This window comes from Rhododendron vialii, chromosome 13a, assembly GCF_030253575.1.
Source record: "Rhododendron vialii isolate Sample 1 chromosome 13a, ASM3025357v1".
Lineage (NCBI taxonomy): Eukaryota > Viridiplantae > Streptophyta > Magnoliopsida > Ericales > Ericaceae > Rhododendron > Rhododendron vialii.
Genome location: NC_080569.1, coordinates 26,504,630 through 26,530,703, shown reverse-complemented (window position 1 = coordinate 26,530,703; position 26,074 = coordinate 26,504,630). Strand labels below are relative to the sequence as shown.

At 38.3% G+C, this 26,074-nt stretch overlaps 3 protein-coding genes and 1 long non-coding RNA gene across 7 annotated transcripts; 2 read left to right on the top strand and 2 right to left on the bottom strand.

Annotated features, from left to right (window-relative positions):
- Window positions 1–820: 820 nt before the first annotated feature.
- On the top strand, window positions 821–7,532 carry LOC131312802 (putative serine/threonine-protein kinase). 2 transcript variants are annotated; one of them, XM_058340783.1, is made up of 7 exons: window positions 821–997; window positions 3,484–3,609; window positions 4,730–4,842; window positions 5,633–5,843; window positions 5,926–6,163; window positions 6,360–6,510; window positions 6,981–7,532. In XM_058340783.1, the coding sequence occupies exons 2-7, from the start codon at window positions 3,531–3,533 to the stop codon at window positions 7,314–7,316; spliced, it is 1,128 nt and encodes a 375-aa protein (XP_058196766.1). In that variant the 5' UTR covers window positions 821–997; window positions 3,484–3,530; the 3' UTR covers window positions 7,317–7,532. The 2 variants fall into 2 exon arrangements, with proteins under 2 accessions (XP_058196766.1, XP_058196765.1); XM_058340782.1 differs by lacking the exon at window positions 821–997 and having other exon boundaries at window positions 3,481–3,609.
- A 1,410-nt stretch (window positions 7,533–8,942) lies between these two features.
- Window positions 8,943–21,894, top strand: LOC131312801 (uncharacterized). The gene is made up of 3 exons (XR_009195986.1): window positions 8,943–9,726; window positions 9,778–10,377; window positions 21,725–21,894. It is a non-coding gene; the product is annotated as an uncharacterized LOC131312801 (long non-coding RNA).
- LOC131312798 (clathrin light chain 2-like) lies at window positions 10,146–25,375 on the bottom strand. Its single transcript, XM_058340778.1, has 4 exons — window positions 24,880–25,375; window positions 22,556–22,709; window positions 21,725–22,182; window positions 10,146–10,377 (listed from the first exon to the last, which is right to left on the bottom strand). The coding sequence occupies exons 1-4, from the start codon at window positions 25,263–25,265 to the stop codon at window positions 10,374–10,376; spliced, it is 1,002 nt and encodes a 333-aa protein (XP_058196761.1). The 5' UTR covers window positions 25,266–25,375; the 3' UTR covers window positions 10,146–10,373.
- Window positions 10,954–19,617, bottom strand: LOC131312800 (uncharacterized). Of its 3 annotated transcripts, none has more exons than XM_058340779.1 (9): window positions 19,177–19,617; window positions 18,718–18,795; window positions 16,142–16,265; window positions 14,777–14,908; window positions 14,606–14,659; window positions 13,485–13,531; window positions 13,187–13,297; window positions 11,503–11,557; window positions 10,954–11,339 (listed from the first exon to the last, which is right to left on the bottom strand). In XM_058340779.1, the coding sequence occupies exons 2-9, from the start codon at window positions 18,793–18,795 to the stop codon at window positions 11,323–11,325; spliced, it is 618 nt and encodes a 205-aa protein (XP_058196762.1). In that variant the 5' UTR covers window positions 19,177–19,617; the 3' UTR covers window positions 10,954–11,322. The 3 variants fall into 3 exon arrangements, with proteins under 3 accessions (XP_058196762.1, XP_058196764.1, XP_058196763.1); XM_058340781.1 differs by having other exon boundaries at window positions 14,777–14,905; XM_058340780.1 differs by lacking the exon at window positions 19,177–19,617 and adding an exon at window positions 18,904–18,990.
- Window positions 25,376–26,074: the final 699 nt, after the last annotated feature.

The following is a 26,074-nucleotide window of genomic DNA, read 5'->3' as shown; positions in this document are numbered from 1 at the left end:
AGCTCAAAAATTATGTGTTTACGCAAATAATTTTCCTAGCAATATGGATCTTGTTTGATAAATCTCATTGAGATCTTTTAAACGGTGCAAAAAAATTGAAAATTTATTTTTCATTACATTATTTTTGAGTTTGAAAATATGAAATAAGCTACTTATTTTCTAAGAAGGTTTATGGAACGGGTAGGGTTGTGCTTTACTGGAATCCATGGAAGTATGTCCTGCTTAGTCAAATGGCATCTCCTAAAAATATGAAGCCCAAGGTTAGTAAAATTTTATCTTGAAAACCGGTTTTCCAGAATGAACTTGCTCCAGATTGTGATCCAACTTTTATAAATTTTTCCCAATTGCATTATAAGAAATCCCAAGTCCCTAAAATGGACAAAATATAAAGGGATTGGATTCGCTCTGGTTTATTAAATGGATTTGAGGACCTAGTCGGATATCGTTTGATGTAATTTCAGAACAAATTAATCCCGAGACCTAAATGAGATATAAGTCGGTTTCAATCTGAGTATCACGTTTATTTTTCAATATAATACACGTTCCGAAATCATTTAAAACATTATCCGTTTAATATTATTTTTCGCATAGCCAATATATTCTCAACGACCTCTAAAAAAATTACTGCATTACTATAACTGATCAAAGTAGAATCCTTTAATTAATCCATTTGATGGACCGGAGAAAGAATCTCGATTTGAAACGTCAGTGATGAGGAGCGACGGCCGGAATGAATTGTAGCAGTTGACTTTTTCTTGTTTTGAACAGGTAGTTGACTTCGTTAACCGTCGCATTCCACCACGCAGCGACCGCGACACGGCTAGTATTCTCCTTTATATAGTGAGAGAGAGAGAACGCAAATGCGCCAAGCTCTAGTGGCTCGAGATATGACTCGATTCCTAAACAACCAGAAGAAGAAGAAGACGACTATCGAGAAGACGAAGAAGATCAAACCACAAATACCCCAGCACAAACGAAAACTTGTCAATCTTTCAAGGTAATGACACGAAAAGTTTTATAAATTTGCGTAATTTTTTCGTCATTAGTCAAATGCTAATGACAAGACCGTGAAAAAAAAAATTGATCGGTAAAAGTAATATTTTATTAAAGAGAACGGTGAAATTTTTTGAGAGAAGAATCAAAGTGAATTTATCGCCTGTTAATCCGCTCATTTTTAAACCAACCCATTTCATCCATAAAACTATTGAGAAGGTTGCAATCAAGTCTAGTAAAAATTTGCTCAAAATAGATTGCTTGAGGCAAGATCAACTTTTCACCTCCAGGCTGGAATGCTTGTATCCACGTCACATGATTTTCCAGCGAGGTCTGTCGCTCTCGCGCTATAGCTCTATGAGTCAATGCTCGCTCGCTTTCTGTTCTTAATCTTTGCTCGTGCGAATTTTAGGAGTTTGGAGATGTTTTTCGAAAGATGCTTCATTCTCGTGTTCCCGCTCCAAATTTTTTTTTTTAAAACCAAAATTATTAGAGAACTTGGATATATAGTGCAAGAGTTTCTGGGAGGCTTGTTGAGCTAGCAATTAAAAGATTTCTTTCTTAGCAGTATGATGAAAAAACCGGGCAACACAATCCTCGTAGTTTAGACTATTTATGAACCGGATACTTTTTTTTTTTGGGAAAAAAACTGAAATAGTCCCTATAGTTAAGTGTTTGTGTCAACTTAGTCCCTATGGTTGTAATTGGCTCCATTTACACTCTGTACTTTCCATTTTGTTCCAACTTGGTCCAATTATTAACCACCGTTAGTCCGCCGTTAGTTCTTTTAACTGCAAAATCAAATGGCCCCTTTTTTGGGGTTTAAAACAGTAATTCTCTCATTCCCCTCTTGCCCTAATATTAGGGGAGTGCACGGGTCGGGCGGTCTGGTTTGACCCCCAAACTCGACCCCGACCCGACATGGCGGGTAACAAATGTTTTAGGCTCGTAAACCAAACCGAAAAGGGGTAAGAACATTCCGCGAGTCCGATTCTTTATGTCGGGTCGGGTTCGACCAAAAACCAAATTAATCTTTAAGAATTGGTCGGATCGGGTAAGAAACGCACCAACCCGCACCCCAAACCAAAATCTGATTTTTAACAGAAAATGAACCCGTGCCCATCTGAAGCACATGCTCGATCCTACCCGGGACCCTTCGGGTCGGGTCGGGTCCGCGGGTGGACGATTTTTTTGCACAGGCCTACCTAATATACCTCTGAACCAAAACATAGCTTATTCTTCCATTCTCCATTGATAAGGAGACACCTGAGATGAAATTTGATTATAGTTTTCTGCAAAAAGTTGCCCTCTAATTCAGCATTTTTATGATCAGCCATGAGGCAACATAACCACTGGTATTGTTTACCTGTTCAACTTGTGGACAAATGCTGAGATGCCTTTTTTTTTTTGCATAGTACTGAAAATGTATATAGAACCATGTCCAAAAGTCACAATATAATATAGATCCAAAAGTCACAACATGATAAAGAACCATGTCCAAAAGTTAGAATATTACATAAACTTAGGGGTTGTTCGGCTAAATAAGCCAAGTGGCTTATTTTTTGGTCCTTATTCAATTTTTTTTCGCATTTGTTAGTTTTTTTGTCAATTTTTTCAGGATTATTGCTTCGTGATGACGAGAGGAACCTAAAAAGTAAAAGATTACCATTGAAATCCAATTTTTTTGAATAAAGACGAAAAAATTGGTTTATTGGTTTAATTTTGTCTTTATTGGCTTATTTTTGTCTTTATTTAAAAGGATTAACGGCGGACTAACGGCAGTTAACAATTGGACCAAATTGGAACAAAATGAAAAGTACAGAGTATAAATCGAGCCAATTACAACTACAGGGACCAAGTTGACACAAATATTTAACTACAGGGACCATTTCGGTTTTTTTCCCTTTTTTTTTTTTTCAATTTGTCTTATGCTCTATTTCTTTTTTTATTACACAAAATTTGGTCTCCGGAGACAAATGAAAATCGTCACAAATTGCATGTTTTTCGTAAAAAAGAGCATGGGTGATGAATTTTTTTTGTCAACCAAAAGTTGTCAAAGATTCCTACCTGCCGACGAAATCTGTTTTTCGTCTCCTATAGTGCTTTTTGTTGACGAAATATTTTGTCACCAAACAATAATAATTTGTGATGAACTTTTTTCCCTTGCCTATCATGTTTTTTGACGACGAAAAATTTCGTCACCAATTATTTCTTTGACAAATTGGCAAAACAGGATTGGGATTTTCCTCACCAATTATTGTTCCAGCTTTGAATTGTATGGAGGCCTTTGAGTTGAAAAAATCGAAAAAGATTGGAATTTGTTTGAGTTTTGACTATGCCGTGTCCATGGACGGTTCTGATTATGAAAATGTAGTCGAAATCCGTACGGAGGGGAATGTGTTTACTAGGGTGTTTTTTTAGTGTGCGCATGTAAAGGTCCCAAGGGAGACATGCTAATAGAATTCTGGTTTATGTTTCCAAAAAGTTCAGTTGTAACTAGCCAATACAGAAGACTAGACACTTACTTTCTCAAAGGCATGGATTGTAGCTGCTTTGGTGCCTCGGTTGGATATCGTAGAAGGGGAGATCATGCTCGTGATCATCGTGCCTCACAAGGTAAGAATGAAGCAGAATTCGTAGATAGTAATGCATGTCCAAGTTCTATCATTGCCAGTTTATCCAAGGAACTCGTTTTGCTTCAGATCATTGAACGCATCTTTTTGTACTTACGGGGTACTACTAGTATTCACGAAACCAATATCGAAAGGACGGCCAGATGAATGTTCCAGAAAAACGAATGACCTCTGCTCCTTTACATGGGATTTGAGACGGGTAGAAGACTACTTCTGCTCTATGGTGGCCTCTTTGATTTTTCATAGCAAGTGAACAACTTAGTGCGTCCGACAACCTTAACATGAAATCATCTCAAGCATTTTGTGAGCGTGCCATGCCATGTCGTTTTTCTGTTTCATAGATATATTTACATTTATGCGTAAGTCTCCACATGGTCCTTCTGTTTTTAGCACACAACTATGCGATGAGTTTTCTTGACGAATGCTTGCTGGGCTTTATGAGAAATCTTGCATGCATTGATCATTCCAGTTCAGAGTCAAGCAAGCATAACCAGTTTTTCCAGACTACTGATTCTGACCTCCCATGGTACACACTATCGATCATCAGTTTCATCTATACGTAGTTAGCAGTTTTGAATGGACAAAGCACTCATTTAATACTGAACACTCATTCCCAACTTGGCGAAGATTTTGTATTCTGCCGGGACAGAATGTATTTATCATCAAGTAGTCGACGAAACTGGTGATGTGGTAGTTAGCAGTTTTCAACGGACAAAGTGCTCATGTTAGCAGTTTTCCCAACTGGTATTATCAGTGGAGGCCAAGCCACGTGGTGCTGTCAAACCAGCAGGTTGATCTGACTCAAGCATGATTTTATAATAGTGTATATTTTACCCTGTGAATATCGTCATTTTGTGTTACTGAGCTATGAAATGACTGAGCTATGTTAGAGGGGAGCGATAGAAACTCCGCTAGTTATGTGATACGTTTTCCCTTCTTGAGTTGCATTCTAACTTATAGAATGTAGAATGAGGTATGAATAGAGAACTGAAACAACGATCTGTTGTCATGTATTACTTTCGGTAAATCAATATGCTATGGTCATATATCATGCTTTGCCTGTTTTTGTCTGTTTGATTTTCTCTTGTCTCCTTATTGCTTAGGGCAACCACGCCGGAACATAAGAACCTTCTCGTACATTGAATTGAGAACTGCTACAGATGATTTTCATCCAAGCAATAAGATCGGGCGAGGAGGTTTTGGAACAGTTTACAAGGTTTGCAAAATGTGAAGTTCTCATGCTCCTTCGTAGTTTTTTTGTCCTTTCCCTGTTTCAGTTGTGTTGATTCCGGGGCATCAGTAATTTTATTCACACAGAAGATCTGAACTTTCTCAATAGAATTATCGAACTTTTGTGAGCTCCATTCCTTCTATGGAATTGGAAATTGATCCTTTTTCAAGGATTGTTATATCTATGCTGATGGTGGGTTTGATAAGAATCTGCAATTGTCATCATCATGGAGATTTCATTTTTATCAAGAACTAAAATGTGGAAGGCTGTCCATATTTTACTCATCTAGTTAGTTGGTCACTGAGGGTCCACCTCAATGGACCGCTGAATATCGTAAAGCTTTAAATCTGATCTAACCGTCTCAAACTTTATTATCCGGTCGACTGAAATATAGAGACACTTAGCTTATGTGATCGCAAATCTTGTTTCCAAGTTTATTGGGAACTCATCTGAACTTCGTATACGTAGGCACAATAATCCTAGCTTTCTAGATTGGAAGACTCTGAGATTGGTTTTGTTGCTAAATTTTCTCCACACTTTTAGCAAAGACCAGCTGATACATGCTACTTCTTGAAAACTATGTTGAAAAAAGTTAGCCAACTTATGGATTAGGTTTTGTCACTATCCATTTGGTTCGAATTTGAGATAGGCTACCCTTAATGGATCTATACCCCAAAGCTGATCATGTTTTGAGGATTGGTTAAACTTCAGCTATTGTCTGATTCAAGATTTTGAGGATTAAAACTGCTGGTTTTGCCGATCTCCTATGTTACAGGGAATCCTCAAAGATGGCACAAAAGTTGCTGTGAAGACTCTTTCTGCTGGATCAAGGCAAGGAGTGCACGAATTTTTCACAGAGATTAATACAATGTCAAATGTCAGGCATCCAAACCTTGTTAAGTTGATTGGATGCCATGGTGAAAGAAGTACCCGTATTTTGGTCTACGAGTATCTAGAAAACTACAGCCTTGATGATGCATTATTCGGTAATTGACCAAACAAACAAACGAATTTGAACCGGTACTATTTAGCCATAGTAGCCCTCAACGTGTATGAATCTGCTTGCAGGTCCAACTGGTAGAACTGTAAAACTGGACTGGGATAGAAGATCTGCCATTTGCCTGGGTACTGCTAGGGGTGTTGCGTATCTCCATGAGGAACACGTGCCTCATATAGTGCACAGGGACATCAAAGCTAGTAATATACTTCTTGACAAAGACTTCAAGCCGAAGATTGGAGACTTTGGGTTGGCTAAACTTTTCCCAGATAACATCACACACATTAGCACGAAAATAGCAGGAACAACGTAAGTATCCCTTACAAATTCTTGAAGCCTTGGCTGCTATCGATGTTTAATATAAAGTTTTTCTTTTTTACCAAATTCCTTTTTCAAGCATGATACTTTAAAGCTTCTGTTCTATATAAATCAATCTAGAGATTGGTCTCATGGAGTTGATCGAAAGGAACGAATTTGATGTATACCTTAGTCATGCTCGATGCAGTGGTTATTTGGCACCTGAATATAGAATGGGAGGTCAGTTAACAATGAAGGCAGATGTGTACAGCTTTGGAGTCCTCATACTCGAACTAGTCAGTGGCAGACGCAGTGCAATGGCAAACTGGGGAAGGACGCAGATACTTCTCCTAGAATGGGTGCGGTAATATTCATTTACAAGTTTCTCTTTCTCAACTGCATGGTCCACTTTCTGACCATTAAAGTTTTCGATGTTAGGTTATGACGTCAATATCAAATTTGCAGTGAACTTTTTCAAAAAATTGCGTGATTGTCAATTGACCAATTTCGGGACCTGTTTTCTCAATAGTAGACTGTCTGGAAGCCATGCGCTGTGAATCATCTGCTTCGCGTTTTCTCCTTATCGGGGTTGAGTGTGATAATTTCTTCCAAAGATAAACTTTATAGGAGCTCAGTTTGGTTTAAACGGCCAAAAATAAGTGCATTCCGCAAGAGAAGTTTTTGCTGAATATCTAACGGCGAAAACAAAGTACTAGATCGTTGAAGATCTGCATTTCAACTCAAATCTGTTACTTCACTGTTTTCTTTCCATCATCATTTCCACTTCCATCATGGTGGCCGTTTTGACAAATGCATGACTCTATAACAGGCATGGCAGCTCTACGAAGAAGGGAATCTCCTAGAGCTAGTGGACCCAGACCTGGAATTCTTCCCGAAAGAAGAAGTCATCAGATACATCAAAGTTGCCTTCTTCTGCACCCAAGCAGCAGCGAACCGAAGGCCGCTGATGAGCCAGGTGGTTGAAATGCTTTCAAAACCCGTTCGGCTGAACGAGAAGCTACTTACCACCCCAGGGCTCTTTCACGATTCAGCCGACTCAAGTGGGAAGACATCTTCGGATAAATCTAGTCTTCCGGATGCTCCAGTAATATCCTACGAGATGAGCTCCGACCCTGTGACCTTCACGCAGGTGACCCCTCGCTGAAGATTCAAATCTGTTTACCACTACTTCTACTTTTTTGGTGGTTTCAGGATGGTGAATAGGGTGACAAAATTAGACGGAAGAGAATCAAAGTCATGAGGTTCTAACAGAGATTATTATGTTAAGTCAGCTCTCTCATTTCCCCTCTCATCATGATTTGTTTCATTGGACGTTTTAGCTGCCATTAGTTTTGTGGGATGAATTTAGTGGCTTAAGATCAAGTGTAGCTCGATTAATTCCGGGGCCTTGCTTGCCCTAACCAGGAGCCCCGATGAAACAACCTAAGTTATTTACTTAGTCGGAGTCATCGGCCGCCCTGCAAGGATGAATTCCCCAAGGAACTAACCGTAACCATTGGGCCCACAAGGAACTAACCGTAACCTTGGGAGTATATAGACCATAACCTGGTACTATAATACATATCACCATTTTATCTCCTATTCAAAAAGAGCGATCACGCAATGCCATCTCCTAAGGTTTCGAATCGACAATCAACCGTCATACCCTAGCTTCATTTCTCTTCTCCCAAACTGGACTCTGTGGATAACCTCCAACAGATCCAGATTCACTAGATAACCTCCAAGAATCCCATTAAACCATCATTCTTCTGGCTAACCGCCCATCACATCATCTCTTATCTTTTCCAATTTCCTTTAACTCAAAAATTGTCTATGTGATCTTCTATGTACGTACACCAATCCCCAGTGAGCCTAATATCCATTCTAAGTTCTCGTAGGCATTAACATAAATCATGACAATAATATTTGCAATAAAAGATTCAAACCAGTAATGACATTCAAGTAACACACTAAATCAAATCACATACTAACTAACTTACTTTTACAAGGCTACGACACTCAACTTTATTCACTTAAATTATTCTACTGTAACCTCGTTTAAAAATCAATACGCTATCAATACTAATTAAAACATTTGCAGACCCCAATCAAGATTAAGTATTTCGAAAACTTAAAACACCTTGGTCAGTTTGCATTTCCAGAACATGGTAAGATAGTTATTTCAAATCCTAATTACTGCATGAACTTACTAACATGCTACCAACATTTGGTTGTGCGATAAAACAAGTCATGCGATAAAGTTAATCATACGATAAAATAAATCATGCGATAAAAACAATTCAAGTAATTCTTTTTATTATCTCTTATCCTTTTTAAAACTAAAATTTACCTTTACTCTTAATCACCTCGGGTGCTGGCAGGCTGAGAATAATTCATATTTATTACTGTACATACAAGGACCGAACCGAAAATTAATTAACCTCAAGACTTATATTATCATTTTCTTATTACCTTAGGGTGGAATCGCAAGCTGTTCAAACTCGTGGGCTAAACTGTGATTTATCCCAAAACAAACTTCAGAAACACAGTAGCATGCAACAGTCAGCTAAATAGGGGTTGTCCGGCGGTGATGGTGCTGACCGGCGGTGATGACGGTTAGGTGGTAACCGGTTGGAATTAATGGAAGTGCTACGGTGGGGATGGCTCCGGCGGTGAGATGCTCGGCAGTGTGGGGCTCCGGTGGTGAGGGGCGGTGAGAGGTACTGGCGGCTGACCCCTCTCTCTCTCTCTCTGTGTCTGTGCCGAGTGCGTGCATGTGTGTGCTGGGAACAAAAGAAGAAAAGGGAGGAAATAAGAAGGAAGTTTACCTGGAGGTGAATTGAAGAAGTAGAGTAACCAATGAGTAAGAGATTATCTGCTGTCGAATTTTGATCGGAGGAAGTTGAGGAAATTTTATTTTGTTCTCCTCTTTTTCTTTTTTTTTTTCTACTCAGCCAAAAGTATGAAATGTGGAAGGGTAAAACGATCCAGTATAAACACTTTCACACAATAAGGAATATACACATCGGACACACATGCGCGCACAATCGATTATGGAATAAAATTTTGTGTGACGACATCAATAATTTTTCTAGCAAAATAATATTAACAAAACAAAACTTATGTTTTTGTTTTAAAAAAAAATCGGGTCTTTACAGTTGGACTCATCTCCTACCAGCTTAAGCTTTTGGGAGGGTTGGTTACTTAACATAAGTTACAACCTTCACGACACATCTTGATCCGAGAGAGTGATCAATCCTAAAAGCTGAACCACAATCACGGTCGGATTGATCCGTGTTTACAAGCAGGGAGAAGCAACCAAAAATCATTGGAAAGAGAAAGAAAATTTGTTCAATTGGACACAGGCTGCCATCTCATGTGCGACACTATTAGCTTGGCTGGAAGTGAAAGCAAAAATTACATCCGAAACTTCCCAGCAGAAACTGTCCAAAATCGAAACTCATACATCCGCATGCAAATCCTCATCCGAATTTTTTGAATCCTTACTTTCCGTGTAATGTAATACAATAATTATCTTCTTCTTTTTTTGTCAATTGGGAGAGATGGCTGATAATGTAATACATTAATTATCTCTTTTTTTTGTTCAATTGGGAGAGATGGTTGAGTGGACTAAAGCGGCAAATTGCTAATCCGTTGTACAAATTATTTGTACCGAGGGTTCAAATCCTCTCTTTCCCTTTGTTTTTATGACTTGATATTTAATTTATCTTTCAACTTTTGCAAACCCTTTTCTTTTTTCGTAGTTAAACGTGTGAAATAGATAAAACCACAAGAAATTTGAAAAATCAAACAAGGAAAACAAAAAACACATGAGCCCAAACTTACCAACGCTACGTACTCAACTCCAGCGGCCATTTTTCCCCCCTTCCTTTCAAAAACAGAATTTTGGCAGCCACTGGCTATAGCACAACATTCCAACTTAGCCGCAATCATTTCGCCTATAGGTTACAAGTGCATAAAAAGAGAAGTATCCGACAGTAAATCATAGTCCCTGGATCGTATTTTTATAAAGAATGTGACAGAATAAGATCCAAAATCACAAATACAACGTAACATTTCTCAAAGGCCAAAGTCATGCAACAACAAAATAAGGTACAATGTGAAATGGCAACCACAATACAACACAGAACCATCGAAAATGTAGCAAGCTGATATAAAATTGGTTGGCAAAAAAAAGTATGATGCTGTAATCGAGTCTCACTCAGGTAGCTGATTTGAGTAGGTTTTAACTGTCTGTCTGTCTGTCTGTCTGAAATGTACTACTTTAGTTCTAAAACACCCTCGTCTTAACACAAAACTCCAAACCTACTTGCTCCTTCAAATCCACCGTCTGAACTTTGCTTCAACCACAGCCACCTTGCAAACTGGTTGAGCACTTTCGTTAATGGTTTGTCAAAAGCTCGTAAAAGGGATTCATTCGTTGGTCCCTTTTGTCAATTTTCAACTGTTTGCAACAAAGAAACTATGAAAGCAGAGCTCTGCCCAAGCCATGGATGGGACTTCTTTTTTTTTTTGATAAGTAGATAATTATATATATAAAGGGATTGTCACCCAAATACAAAAAGATGCCACAAGACAAAAAAGGCTCTAAACACTCCCCAAAGAGTGGAAAAGCTCAAACCAGTCTAAAAATTGGTCAAGAGATGGATTACAATCTCTCTTGTCCCAACTATACAAACTATTCACCAAAAAACTTTATAATCTAAACATGGGCTTTTCTACCCCCTCAAAACACCTAAAATTCCTTTGTCACCAAATAAACCACATCACGCAAAGAGGAATCGTTACAATCTCTCTTGTTATTTTCAATCTGATGCTTTGAGTTGAATAAAAACGAGGAAAGACGGAGGAAGGGGGAATCTTCTAATGATTTCTCGTACAGAATTATTCAAAAGGATATCCCATAAAAAGAGAAATTAAATTATAGCCTATAATGCCAGCACTATTGGTACCGTGCAACTTTACCCTATTAGGATAACTTTTCCTACTTTCTAATAAGAGACACTTGATGCTATAAGCCGAATCAGCAAAACCACTAACAAAGCAGTCTTTTGATCTTAAGGATTGCTATTTACCAAGGACAATAACCTGCGGTAAGCTCACAGAAGATAGTCCCGAAAACTTTGCTTCCTCATACCCATCTTGGTGTTTCAATATGTGCCTTCATCTGGAACATTACAAATATGAAGCATTCATAACCGGGAAGGTAGGAAACAAATAACTAAGAGAATGTGAAATTAATAGGAACAGAAGTTGGCATTCTTTTTCTTCCAAGTACCAGTGCAAATGAATTGCAAGTAAGAAAGTGCTGGTGATGATAAAGTACATACCATCATTGTCATCATCCATGTTAAAGTCATCTTCATCGTCATCAAAATCCTCATTCTGCAAGATTGTCCAAAGAACAAGTCACTATGCTTATCGAATACGGAGTTAAAAACAAGTCACTATTAGTTGTAGTACAGAAAATCTTGTTAAAAAGATGTGTGCATAGTTAAGTTTTGTGAGGGTAAATAGGGTACGTACTGGAGTACAGAACCTTAGTGCAACACAAACTTATCATCCCGAGCTGGACCGGTCCACTTGAGTTCTGGTCCGGTTTTGGTTAGCACAAACCAAAATGCTCGGTTCAATAGTGCAAATGGTCAAAACAGGACCAACCTTGACTAATTCCAACCCAAGTTATTCCAATCAATACAGTATCCAGAAACAACCAAAACTAATACTCCATCCATCACAGTGATGATCACACAATGCTTGTCCTATATTCTATTTTGGGATGTCCCACAATGAATGATCCTCTTTGAAAAGTCAAACTAAAAAGTGCATAAACTTCCACAATGGAAATCTTACCAAACTTTTTAAGGAGACATGCATTAATTGCATGTTCTCTTGAAAAGTTGGGTTCCCCGTACATGACAAGCAATATGGAACGGAGGGAGTACTACATAAGATACCTTTTCCCATATAAACATTATTAATTAAACAAGGATTTCATGTCGTTGGAATTTTTTATTTTCACCTCTTACATTTACAATTTTTATATGAGGAAAATTATGGCTGACCACGGCCTTGAGACAGGTGTCCCAGAATGAAGTCACAAAAGTTGAATCAACACACCATCTGGCATTCCCATACATGTCCAACCATGTCCCTAGTGTATCAGTGTCCCCGACGTGTGTGACACCCACCACGTCAAAACTTCAAAGGTGAGAAGGAAAAACTAAGTTGTGGTGAGAAGAGTGTCAAGTCCAGGCTAGCATACAAACTTGGAAAGAGAGGGGATTTAAAGAAGCCACAGTTATACTTCTCGCTCTTTTCGGATGGCAGGAATGGAGAGTTGGGTTGGGAATCTCCTTCCACATCTGTCTCATTCTGTTGGTAGGATATATGCAAGACATGGAAGGTGTTCCAAGGCGGAAAGATATCACGACACTTGGCATTTCCAGCACCCATTGTGGGAACTTGGCATTTGTAGATCATTTGAGTACAAAAGAAAGCCATGCCCCAATGTCTAGAATTTTCAGCTACAGAGAAAACATGACCAATCCAAACAACACTTGTGCCAAGGAACTCTTTATTGGTACGTCCTTCTTCCCTGAAATGACCATCAACACATAATGGAATCCTGACGACCATTTACAAGTTATAGAATCCTGATTCATTATCTTTACTTCATGACATTCCATACATTTTTAGCTGTGAAGGTTAGCAAAACTTGCATAAATATGCGTATTTCTAGAGCCACCATCTACACTGGTTATTTCAGTCAACGACTATGCTGAAGCTTCAGATGCTACAGAAGCTAGCAATTTCTTAAAATTCAAACTTCCACACAAGTTCATACTCCTATCGTATAAAATCACATGTCTTCATCAAGTTAAGCTAACTCAATTTAGGAAAAAGTAAAATAAGGGTTTGGGGAAGCACAAGGTAAGAGCAAAGGCAAGAGACAATAACTTGACTAAAAAGTTAATCCAAGTACGGGGTATCTTAACAAGGTTATGGAAAAACCTGATTATAATCACCGTCGCTGATCTCTTCTTCCTCATCTTCAATTTTTTCGTCATCTTCTTCCTCATTTTCATCCTCTTTTTTTCCTTTTACAGCTTTCTCATCTTGGCCCTAAGCATTTTGATTTAACACAGAAATAACAATTGTTTGGAATGAGGAAAATCCAAGCAAAAATCAGGAACCAACCCACAAAAAAGGAGGTTACTAAATAGAAAGAGCATAAAGTAGTTCAATTAAATTTCTGCTTAAATGAGATCTTAGAATTGGAAGAAGAGTAATGCAGCTAGATATCATTTACCTGAGACTTTTGTTCTTGCTTCTCAAAAAGATCTAATTTCTGAAGGTCTGTCACACAAACATCTTAATCAGTTTGACAAATAATTAGTACCATCAAAATTCCGAAGTACCAAAAAAAAAAAAGAAAAAATTAGTACCATTAACGTTTTACAAAAACATTCGAAAGGAAAAAAAAAATCTCAGGGTATACATAGAATCAGTGACCTTCACCCATAAATAGAGAATAGATTTTAATTGTAATAAAGTCATACTCCCGCCGTTCCAAAATGATTGACCTTTTTGGGATTCCGTGTCATTTTAAAATGCTTATATCTTCCGATTTATGAAGTTTTATGTTATTTTGAAAACTTTGTTTAATAGAACTAATTAAAATCTATCAAACAAGATCCATATTGCATATTTTTTAACACTCACATTGAAAGATATAAGCAATTGAAAATGACGCGCTTTCTCAAAAAGGTCCCTCATTTTGGCACGGAGGGAGTATAACTTTGAAGAGGTCCGTCCATTGACCATCAATACGACATGAGAAGATAAATAAAATGAAAGGTCATATAGCCTCAGAGAGCCGGGAAGTCCTGGCATTTAACTTCCCTAGCACGACATTCCTCATACAGAAACCTTTGTTGAAGAGCAGTATAATGTGGTTGATTACCTTAGCTTCATGCCCTATTTATTTGTTCTTCAAGGGTGACATGGCTTGCTTGTAAAGGATAAAAAAAAGTACACCTAAATGCACAGATCCACCTAGCCATGTACTCATATCCAAGGGAAAGATGAGATAAGGTTGGCATTGGTACAGATACAGCAGAAGCTACCACATAATCGAAATGAAAAACAAGGAAATGATATCCTAATATGTTGCTTGCACTTGAAAGTTTTGAACAAAATCGTGAAAAGAGTTCCACATTTCAGGAACCAATCTCCAACAACAATGAATTCTCAGCACAAGAAACACAAATAACCAAATACAACCGCTTTCAAACTGTCAAATCTCCACCCATGGAGACGACAAACATTTTCTTGGGAACAAGGCAAGCTTGACCCAGGTAAAACTACTAGCAATCAAAATCATTAAAAACACAAAAAGTACGTCACAAAGGAATTGTGTTCTTGTCAAACCTGACTCTTGAGTCCATCGCACTTTCCTTCGGCGGACCTGCCCTGGTTTTCTGTCTGAAATTCAGTGCATCACAAAACATTGTCCATCAGTGTTTCAAGAGACGAGACAGCAACAGATCTTAAATACTCAATCATTCTTACTAGTTCACCATTCTAGGGACAAGGGGCTACCAGTTAGTTCCGCAGCTAGTTCTGCAGGAATATATTCGACACTACACTTCATGAAGTCTGCAAGTTCAACCTTCTGTTCAGTCTTTTGCTTGCCCATGTCAAAGCACCTCATTAATTCTATGCTTTCATCTTCTGTGACCACACAATCACGAACTAAATAAGAGCTTCATACTGAAATCAAATAGAATTACGAGCTAAACATCTTAAAATCATTTCGGCCATAAGACTGAACCGATGCAAACAGTGGCGCAAGCAGTTAACTCGAAAACAGAATATAACACAAAACCTATGTCATGCAAAAGAGAGGCATCCACAGTTAACTCAAACAACTGCAAAAGTAATTGGATGAGCCAAAAGGCCTTACCAAATGAGTCGGAATTCAAGCTCGACTCGATAAACTAATGAATTGAGTCAAATAGAGCTGTCTTGATTAGAAACTCAAAACCCTGCATAAATGTTACCTTTGCCTTACTTGATTCCTTTTCAGTAGAAGTAAGAAGAAAAGATGTATAGGATGGTAAAAAGGGAAGCAATGGTTAGCTATACACACATATATGCCTGAGCAACATTAATATATAGAAAGAAGTGGAGGACGAGGAAGTCGTTTCCTCATGTACTCTTTGTACATCAAGACCACGTATGGCAGGTATAAAATCTGTGAGAATGGTGAGTATGTAAAAATTGATGCACAAATCACAACTGCCACAACGACACGTAAGTTCTTACGAAGTGCATTAGTGGGGAGAAAACTAACTGGTCCAGTTGATGATATTCATCTCGGAAAGAGGAAGCACGCTGGTAAGTTATTATCAGCAGCTTCCAGGCAACTACTAGAAAAATAAAATATTATACTTCAAAAAAAATTCAAAACTTGTATTTTTCTTTTACGTGAAGTGGTTATGCAATGTCAACTAATGAAACACCCAAACACAAGTTTTGCTTTTGAAACACACAAGTATCATCTTCACTAACCACCCACATTTAAACCCAAAAACAAAAAGTGTTTTAACAGCTTTAAAAAGCTCATCCTTCTCCACAAATTGTTCCATGTTACTCGAATTCACATTCTATGCATACTACCAAAATCAAGGTCTCAAATTTTTGCAAGCAACTTTCACAAATTTCCTCTGAGCAGGAGCCCATTACGCTCAAGATTGACCCTTATCAATAAACAAATACCCCAAAAGCCCCATCAAGTCATCCCTAAACTACTAGAACCAAAATATAAGTAACTAACTGTGATTCCAATGTATCAAGAAATGTATCTCATTCCTAAAGCGAAGTACTTTTCCGGTTTTTGTCTGTGTTCATGTTTTCTATTTGAATGAGAGATGTGTGAGAAATTTAAAAACACTGAATGCTTACTTTCTGGGCCAACAACTTTGAGATAATAAGGAGAGGAATTCCAAAAACTTTGCAATCTATAACTCCAACGGACTAAGGCAACTTCTTCTTTCACACCTCGAGCATCAGGGGGTTCATCAAGTTTCTGCAATTGCTCAAAGAAGTAATTTACACAACAACTTTATTTGAGGGTACAAACATACACATCAACAAGAACAACAAACCAACAACTCCTTTGATTGGTTAAAGAAATCTTATACTAAGTAGCCAATTAGACACCCAATCATCTTTAACTTAAACCAACAATCTTGTGGTGTTTTAGAGGCAAAAGGGAGACTTCTAAGAAAATTTCCCTTTCTTTTCGGAATTGCTATAAGCGAGAACCACACTGTACTTCATCACTTTACCTTTTCTACCATATGGAATAAGTTAGGCTTCCGTACGTCAGCCGGCATCTCGTGCTTAATTTCCTCTAGTTTATAGTCTTTGTACATCGGATGCATCTCCTCGATGCTCTTTTTAATATACCATTTTCGTTGTAAAAAAAAATGTAATACAAGAGTCAGGTATTTGCTATAGTCCTGCAGGAGAAGATAGGCCAGAAAAACAGTCCATTGAGGCAGTGAGATGAACGTAACGGTCTACATTTCAAGGTGGCACTGATAAATACAATTTCCAAAAACACTCCTAAAAACTGATTGTTCGTAAGGCAAAACATAAGCACCATACCTACTGAAGTGGGCTAATTCACCATTCAACCTAGCGGGCCAGAAGGCTAGCAAAACTAAGGTACATCTTTAAGTTCCCCAATGGCCCTTGTGGTACGGGCCAGTTACTGCAAAAGCTCGGCCCGGACAGCAAGGAGATGTGACACGGGTGAGCTCAACTAGGTTGAACACCACCGGCCTACTCAAGAATGGGGGTGGTGAGCAAACAACAGATATAACCCCAAGTTTAGGATAATAGCACTCAGCCCATGGTGGATCCCGAGGCTAAGAACCCAAGGTATGTATCTGTCTTGGAAATGTTTGTGATCACAGGTCAGGCTGAATTACACCCAACCCACCTGGTTGAACCGGAGTTAAATGTCGCATAAGAAGACTGGATGATGTGGAAAGCCAGAGTTAATTGAGAGATGACTTTGGCCAAAGAGTGATGACAATACGTGAACCCATCCTGACAAAATGGGATCTCACACAGAATTTCCAATTTGGGACGAGGGCGCGCGAGGTGGTTACCTACTTACCTTCACATGAGATTAGAGGCCCACGAAATGCCTAAGACAAAAAGTACTCATCTTCTTCGCGAGTACGCACTCGCAGCCACACAAAACCCAAGTCCATACCTTTCTTTATTGTGCCCTGGAGTGGGGAGGAGCCCGGGAAGCCACCTCTTTGGGTCCACAAGTTTTTGACAAAAAAATGGCCCCCCCAAAATATAATCGTAGTAACAGACGAATATATAACACTCCACAAAGTAAATTGTGTGGTAGAAAGTAAGGCATGTGGTCACTGCTTTTACTTTTCTGCCCCAGATTCAAGGTTTCAAATCACATTCTCACTAGATTTAACAGCATCACATTGCTAGTTTCTTTCATCCAGACTCTAAGAAGAGAAAGATTGTCCAATCTCTCACATTGTTATTTGTCTACAGTCGCAATTTTGTCTGGACGACAAAAAAAATAAAAAATGAATAAGGTATTAACTTTGTCCGTTTAAAGTTGTACCATAAATAAACTCAATTAGTACAAGTTCGTAATCTTATATTTGAAAACACAAAATGCAATGCCTAAGGATACGGTATTGCAATTGATTCAATCTACTTATCAAAAAAAAAAAAAGGTCGAGAGCGAGCTATTACAGCTTCATCAATATTTTTGCAATCTGGTCAACAGAAGACCCTATTGTGAAAGAAATAAATCTCGCAATCATACTTTCTTGGTTTGTCTATAAAAATAAGACTCATTCAATTGTACCCTTTTGTTGTGAATTTTGCACATTGATATTAACATTTTGAATTTCGGATCAAAGATGTTTTATGTTTAAACTCCCATATTGGGACTTCACTTTTGGCCCCAAAACTGTACGACTCAGGCCCTGCTCTTCCTTATCAGAGCTTTGCTAACTTGGGCATTTGAGGGAGTTGGCCAGGGTTGCAAGAACTCTTCTTTAGATGGACTCTCAGTAATACAAAGTCCTACTCAAGCACAGTTCCATTACACCGATCCAGCCACAAATCGGTCTTCCAACTTCATTTTCACATATCAATTCAAATGGTAATGAATTTACACTGTGTATGGAACTTGGAGAAAGTGAGAGTAGAGAACAGAAAATCAATAGAATGAAAGTGGGAGAAAAGCGGAAGGAAAATTTTAGTGTGCTCAATACTTAAATAAGTTTGCAAGAATTTTCCCTTCTTTTTCTTTTATTTTACTTTTCTAAGTTCCAAACAAACCCGTAATACTGCATGGCGAGTGAAACAAAAATCGAGGAGGAGATAAATGGGAAGGAAAAAAAAAAAAAGTGACCTATAAGAAAATCGAGAGATTGGATTAGAGGAGAGTTATAAAAAAAAAAAAACCCGAGAGATTCAATTACCGGAAAGAGTTCGAACTTCTCTTGCGTAGCAAAACGGAAGCCGCCGCCACGACCACGCCCCCGTCCTCGAAACGCCATCTGTCCAAAGGAAGAGATTTTTTTTTTTTCAACGTTTCTCTTTCTTACGAACCGGAATTGGATACAGGAGGAATTAAAAAAGTTCAATACACAACCCAATAGACACACCAGCACCACTAATTAGGGCTCCCAATTGACCCAAAACTCTGTAAAACAGAAGTAATCAGCCATCTTCATCCCTAAAAAGGCCCCATCAAATCCTTTAAAAACTCGTCATGAACATAGCACACAAACAAAACCAAAAAAAAAAACACATTCAGAAAAACGCAATTGTTTACACAGAAAAGTTAGGCATGTTTGTAGAGGAGATGAGAATGAAGAAGTAGGATCATTTCAAAAAAAAAAAAAGAATGAAGAAGTAGGAAGGAGAGAGGTTCTTACGAGGTGGTGGAGAGCGGCGGAGGAGAACTGGAGAAGTCGGCGGTGGCTGCTACAGCGTCTGTAAATCGATGGAAAATGGGAATTTGTATAATTTTCTACTATTATTTTCCATTTCTTTTGATAAGTTATACTAGTAAAACACAACCCTGAGGCTTCACCCAGTTTCTTATAAAAACATTCTCACTTATTAATGTCTACTAATTTTATTTAGCTTTTATCTAAAAAAATTAAGAACTAACCCCGTTCCGCTTTTGGTCCCTAGAAAATAAGTACTTATTTGCAATTTTCAAACTTAAAAATAGTAGGCATATTGAAATTAAAAAATATGCAATATGAATCTTGTTTGATAGATTTCGATAAGATTTATCAAACTCTAAAAAAAAAATTAAAAATTCTTTTTATAAGTCCATTATGTTTTAAGCTTGAAAATAAGTCATTATTTTTTTTTAAGTATTTATTTGAGAAAGCGAAACGGATAATAGGTTCGATTTGGAATAACAAAAGAAGCACGACAAAAGTTGAAAAAAAGCACCCATGATAAAACAAGACATTGAAAAATGTCTGATTAAACAACCCAAAAACATCAAAATATGAAAATTTTGTGTATTTTTTTTATTTTAGTGAACTTTCTAAATAGTTTTGGTCATGATGTGATATTTTTATATTTCGGCCAACAAGATGAATGATTAATTTAAAAAACAAACACGAATCTAATAAAAATTCAAACAAATGATAAAAAGACATTTACAAGGATATCACTTGATGTTGTCCAATAAAGATGGAAATACTGGCATTAATTAATACATTTACAGCCTGTTTGGCTGGTGGATATGGCCCCGGATTTGTGATGCGGCTGGAGATAAAGTTCAGGCTCTTCTCTTCTCCGGTCTTTGGGAACGAAAAAACCCACCCCGATTTGCCCCCTGATTTGGGGACTTCGGACTACAAATCCACCTGTGGCCGGATTAGCGAACGACGGGGTGCCCCTGTCGTTAGTTATGCGGGGCTGTGTAATGACCATTTCACCCCTTTTTTTGTCATCACGCGTTTGTGGAGCGCAGAAACCAAACCGAAGAAGATAGAGGAGAAGGAGTGATACCTCACAGAGATCGTCGGCGTCGGAGAAGAAGGAGGATTCCGATCGTCGGAGGAGGAGGTCGCCGATCGTCAGAGAAGAAGGAGGTCGCCGATTGTCGGAGTGGAGGCTGAGGAGGTGGTTGGGGGGAGAGGGGGAGGCGGTGGTGGATGCGCCCGTGGGTTTTTTGGAAGTGGATCTGTGTGGGTATATGTATATGTAAATATACATATACTGATACTGTACTAATATACACATATGAACAGCTTTGGTTTTTTTTTTTTTTCCTCTTTCCTATTGCGTTTTCTTCTTGGAAAATAATAGTAATTGTTTATTAAATATATGGTTTAAACATTTATAAATTAAAAATAAATTTATTTTATCCTCAAATTAATGGTAAATACTAATTTTTTTCTAATTAATGAAATAAACCAATTATCCTTTCAAAAAATAAACCAATTTGAAGCATTACAAAATCAAGGAGGGTGATTCAGTCATTTGACATCTAATCTCATTATATCCACCCTCCAAATCTCCTTCTCAAAAAATCATCCAAACACCTCATTACAAACAGAAATGATTCGTGCACAGCGGCTTTTTTCTCCCGCCTCGGGTTGCGCAAAGATGATCGGAGCAGCTTATTTTGTTCAAAATATGTCGTTTAAGGTCTCTGTAAAAAATGAGTTTCGTTCGATATCATTAGAGGTGTTAACAAAACACACAAAATCACTTCAGAATTTAGCGTTGTGCTATGTGCACAGCTCCATTACAAATACACCCTTCTTCAGAGGTGGGGTCACCCTCATTACTTATCACCCCTCGTTACATATCCACCCTCAAATCCACCCTCATTACATATCCACCCAAAATCAAATCCTCCATCCAAACGGGCCGTAAATGGATGAGCTTTTCGGCATGGAAATATTACGGCATGGAAATAAAGTGATAGAAACTCAGGCAGCCATCTCATGTGCAAGTGTGCAACACTATTAGCTTGTCTAGGAGTGAAAGCAAAAATTACTCCATCCGAAACTTCCCAGCAGAAACTGTCCAAAATCGAACCCCAGCGTGCCGACACGAGCCCAAACTTGCCAATACTGGGCACTTGACTCCAGCAGCCATTTTTCCCCCCCTTCCTTTCAGAAACAGAATTTTGGCAGCCATTTGCTATATCACAACACTCCAACTTATAGCCGCTATAATTTCGCCTAGAGGCTACAAGTGCATAAAAAGATGAGTATCCGACAGTAAATCAGAGTCCCTGAATCGTATTGTTATAAAGAATGTGACAGAATAAGATCCAAAATCACAAATACAATGTAACATCTCTCAAAGGCCAAAGTCATGCAACAAGAAATTAAGGTACAATGTGAAATGGCAACCACAATACAACATAGAACCTCGAAAACGTAGCAAGCTGATAAAAAGTTGGTTGGGAAAAAATGTATGATGCTGTAAGCGAGTCTCGCTCAGGTAGTAGAAGGCTCCGGACCGGTCACAGCAGAATCTTCTTCTTTCGATGCGTCTACACCACCACCGTTGGGGATAGAGGCATCTTTCACAGGAGCAACCGGAGCCTCTCCAGCTGGTTTTGATGCTCCATTTTTCCCTTCTTTGGCATCCTTCCCATTTTTGGCATCTTTTCCGGATTTAGCATCCTTTCCATCTTTGGCGGGGGGAGGTGGGGGTGGGACCATGTGAGGAGGGGGTGTGTGCTTCAGCTTAATCAATATATGGCGCATCCTCGTAAGATCAGTGGGTTTGCCAGGCTTAGGGCCTTGTATGATTGCAATCCCCGGCTTCTTCTCTTGTTCTTTCTTCCCTCTCCTCTTCTCAATATTGGGAACCTCGTGAGGAATGAGCTCTGCTATTGCTTTCCAGTATTGTTTATCAGCACCTTTATGGAACTTCTCTTGATTTGACAAGTATAACTGCCCCAGGGCAAAGAAAAAAAAAAAACCCATATGTTCATTTTACCATGTATCTATCTATCAATCCTACATACAAATGTATTGAGCTTCCAGTCTCCAATCCTAATTTCCTAAAAATTGTTTTTTATTTTTTAAAATTAAGAGAGAGGAGAGAGAACATGGGGAGGGGGTTGGGGAATGGGGATTTTGAGAGAGAGATCCCTGGGAAGTGGGAAGTTGGGCTATATATATATATATATATATATATATATATATATATATATATATTTTTTTTTTTTTAATTTTTTTTTTTTTTTTTTGTGCAGTCTTTAATTAGAATTTCAATTCATCACTGTAGAACGGGCCAATTGCTAGTAAAGAGAAGAGATTCTACCTTTTCTTTCTCTCTGTTACTAGTCTTGTTAGTCTCGATACTGAGCTGTCTTTTCTCATAGAAACCTCGTTTGTACTCTTCAGCTTCCTCAATAATCTGAAATCGCATCTCCTTCTCCTTCTGTTCCTTCTCTTCAAGCCGAATAGCATTTAGGCTGCACCAATAAACATGGAAATACTAGCGTTAACACAATAATGTATGAGCTTTTCGGCATGATTTACCAAGACTGTTAGTGGCGGAGCCGGGATACATAATTGGAGGTGGCACCTAAAAATATTCATGCTTACCACTTAAAATAGAAAAGTATTCTAAATTAACCATTCATAATACCAAGAGATGTACACATTTTCTTCGTTAAATCATCCGTCATATAGACGGAAGTAGTTTAACGACCTATCAAAATGGAACTTGATGTTCTTTTCAAACCCGAAATTTGCCCAGAGTCATTCTAAACTAAACCTTAAAGAATTTTTTTGAAAAGAATGATTTTTCTATTGAATTGGACTGAGAGCTAGGGGGAACAATTTTTCTCTGCTGAGGGAGCGCTTTTGCATAGACATATATTTTTCTCTCTATTATTTTTGGACCTGAAGGTGTACAAATCATGATGTCTCTGCGATTCTCGACTTAAGAAGTTGCTATTTCAAGATTGTTACCATTGAAGTCTACAACTGCAAACTGTATGAGCATAACAATGATAACATTATGTCAGATCTGAATAGCCTGCTCTAGGCTGTAGCTATATGGTATATAAAGCATTGGATTCCCACACTACTTAAATGACAGTTATGGTCTTACTAGCTTCTGAATCCCTGCTTAATTGCAATTGAAAGGGAGGAAGACGGGATGAAGTTTAAGCACCCCCCAAAAAGACAAGCTTTAATTATATCAAATTCGAATACCCAATATTAGTCTGCATCCCATACATTTGCAACCAAAATAAAAAAATAAAATCAACAGAGGTTCTCTTAACAGGTTATCACAAAATTCACAGTAGTTTGCATAATTGAGCTAACTTTCTGAATGCCATGCAAGTTCTCAATGCTAGAGGTCACGAGAGATCATAACCTCTTATCCATACTGTCTTCCCTCCTTCAACTACTAGTCCCATTTCCTCATATCCTCACATCATATTCAATAACATGCAGATTGAGATCCCTTTGGTTTCCCAATGCTAACCATACCCAATGGAAGAGAAACAAAAGACACAACATTACATGTATGCAACTATCGTCTATCGCCATTTTGAAGCTAGAACTAGCTGAAAGGAAACTCATTGACTAGTTAACTGCAATGCACCCAAACATCACTGCCTAAAACTACTATAAGTCAATGACTTTAAGCAAGTCTTTACTGGATCTTCACTATTAGTACAAATAAGACAGCAACATCCCTTACAGAACAGCATTGAAGAAAATCAACAATTGTCTCCGAAGTTTATTTTACAGGAAAATACGCAAAGCACAATTGGCATCCTATAGTATTTAGTAAAGACCAAAAGATTATGCTAGATCAAACTGCACCTTCTCCCCCCCCGCCCCCCCAAAATAATAATAATAATAATAATAATAATAAATGAATAATAATATTTAAAAAATAATAGTACCAAAAGGTTCCAATACACCTAGAATGAAAATTTTCCGAAGCACGATGTACCAATTAGATCTAGATCTTGGTAAAGGGTCAAACCCACACCCGGACCTAAATCTTCAAAAGAATCCCAAAACCAATTGATGTGTGACAAATCCTCTTTTACATCTTCAGCTAAATGATAATATAGCACATCTAACCGTTTATTTTCCATTTCATTCTTCTCAAACTTATTTCCACTAAATCCTTTACATGAACCAAAATATAGTCTGATCAAGATTCGTAAGAGTTTTATACCAACAAATGAATGCAACAGTGTGAACTAAAGAGCCAAAAAAGGCAGACCGATCAGTCAATTACAAGAAAAAGCTAAATCATACGAATGCAATTTACATCAACTTTTGCTAAATCACTAATATAACACATCTATGATCTAACCACTTATTTTTCCATGATTTCATTCTTCTCCAACTTATTTCTACTAAATCCTATACCAACACATAGTCGGATCAAGATACGTGAAAGCATTTGCAACAAGACCAATGAATGCAACAGCGTAAACTAAAGATCCAAACAGTGATCAGTCAATCACAACAAAAACAGCTAAGCATTAAAGTCAAAAGACAGCAACGATCAAAATCTCCACCAGATCTATGCAAAAAAAGAAACAAACTACAGATCCACATAAGAAATCAAGTTAATCAACCGATAAGCAAAATGAAGGAAGGCCTCACCGCCGCCATTCGCGAAGCGCGAACCCTTCCTCGGGGTACATTTCCCCTGGAGGTGGGAGCACGGGCCCGTCGTCGGCGAAGATCCCGTCGGCGTCCGCCCCGATGTCGTACGCCTTGCCGTTGCCGTTGGAGATAGGTATCGAGGAAGTGAACGGCGAGGACTGGGCGTACGGGTCGGGGCTCGGATCCGACCCGAATCCGAACGCGTCGGGGCTGTTGACGGAGTGTTCCACGGCGACCTCCTCGTACTCGGGGGAAAACTCGGCGCCGTTGAACGGGGGCGGTGGATCGGCGGCGGCGGGGGCGTAGAAGGAGTAGGTATCCTCGGAGCGCTGGGAGTCGAAGCCGACATAGGTCTCATCGGTGCTGAATGTGTCGAAAGACATTTTCTTTTTTACCTCTTCTCTCTCGCGCGTTCTCTGGATTTCCTCTCTCTAGATTCTCGCTCTTCTTTCTCTCTCTCTCTCTTCGTTCTCTCTCTGTGATGTATCGACGTGTAATACTAAGAAGGAGAGAGAGAGAGAGATGGGATCCGTGGTTTCGTATTTCCGTTAATTTTCCAAAATTTTATTTGTTTAAAATAAGGACAATTTAAAATAAGAGTAGACCAAATTGATTCGATTTTATAATAAAATCAGTAATTATAGATTGTGAATTTTTTGAATCAAACCAAACCCAGACAAAATCATAAAATTGGTTTTTAAAAATTAAAAAATCAAAACCAAATCATTCTATTTGGATTGGATTTGCAATTTGACAATTTTTTGCTCACCCCTAGTACATAATTATTACAAGGATATCTGTTAATTGGATATAATTAAATGTCTGATTTATAAGTATTTTTCATCCAATCTTTTTAGTTGTTTTTCTTACTTTTTTACTAGATTTGAGTTATTCTTTTTCAAATTAATCGTTCATGATGGTGCTGGACTCGCCGTTGTTGAACAGAGGTGGATCAGCTACGAAGGCGTAGAAGGAGTAGGTTTCCTCAGAGCGATGGAAGTCGAAGGTGACGTAGGTCTTGCCGGTGCTAAATGTGTCGAAATATATTTTTAGCTATTCTTTCTCTTTCTCTCTAGATTTCTTCTTTTTTCGTTCTCTCTAGATTCTCACTCTTCTTTCTCTCTCTCTATAATGGATTAACGTGTAATCTAAGAAAGAAGGAATCAGAATTTTGTCAATTTACTAAAACAAC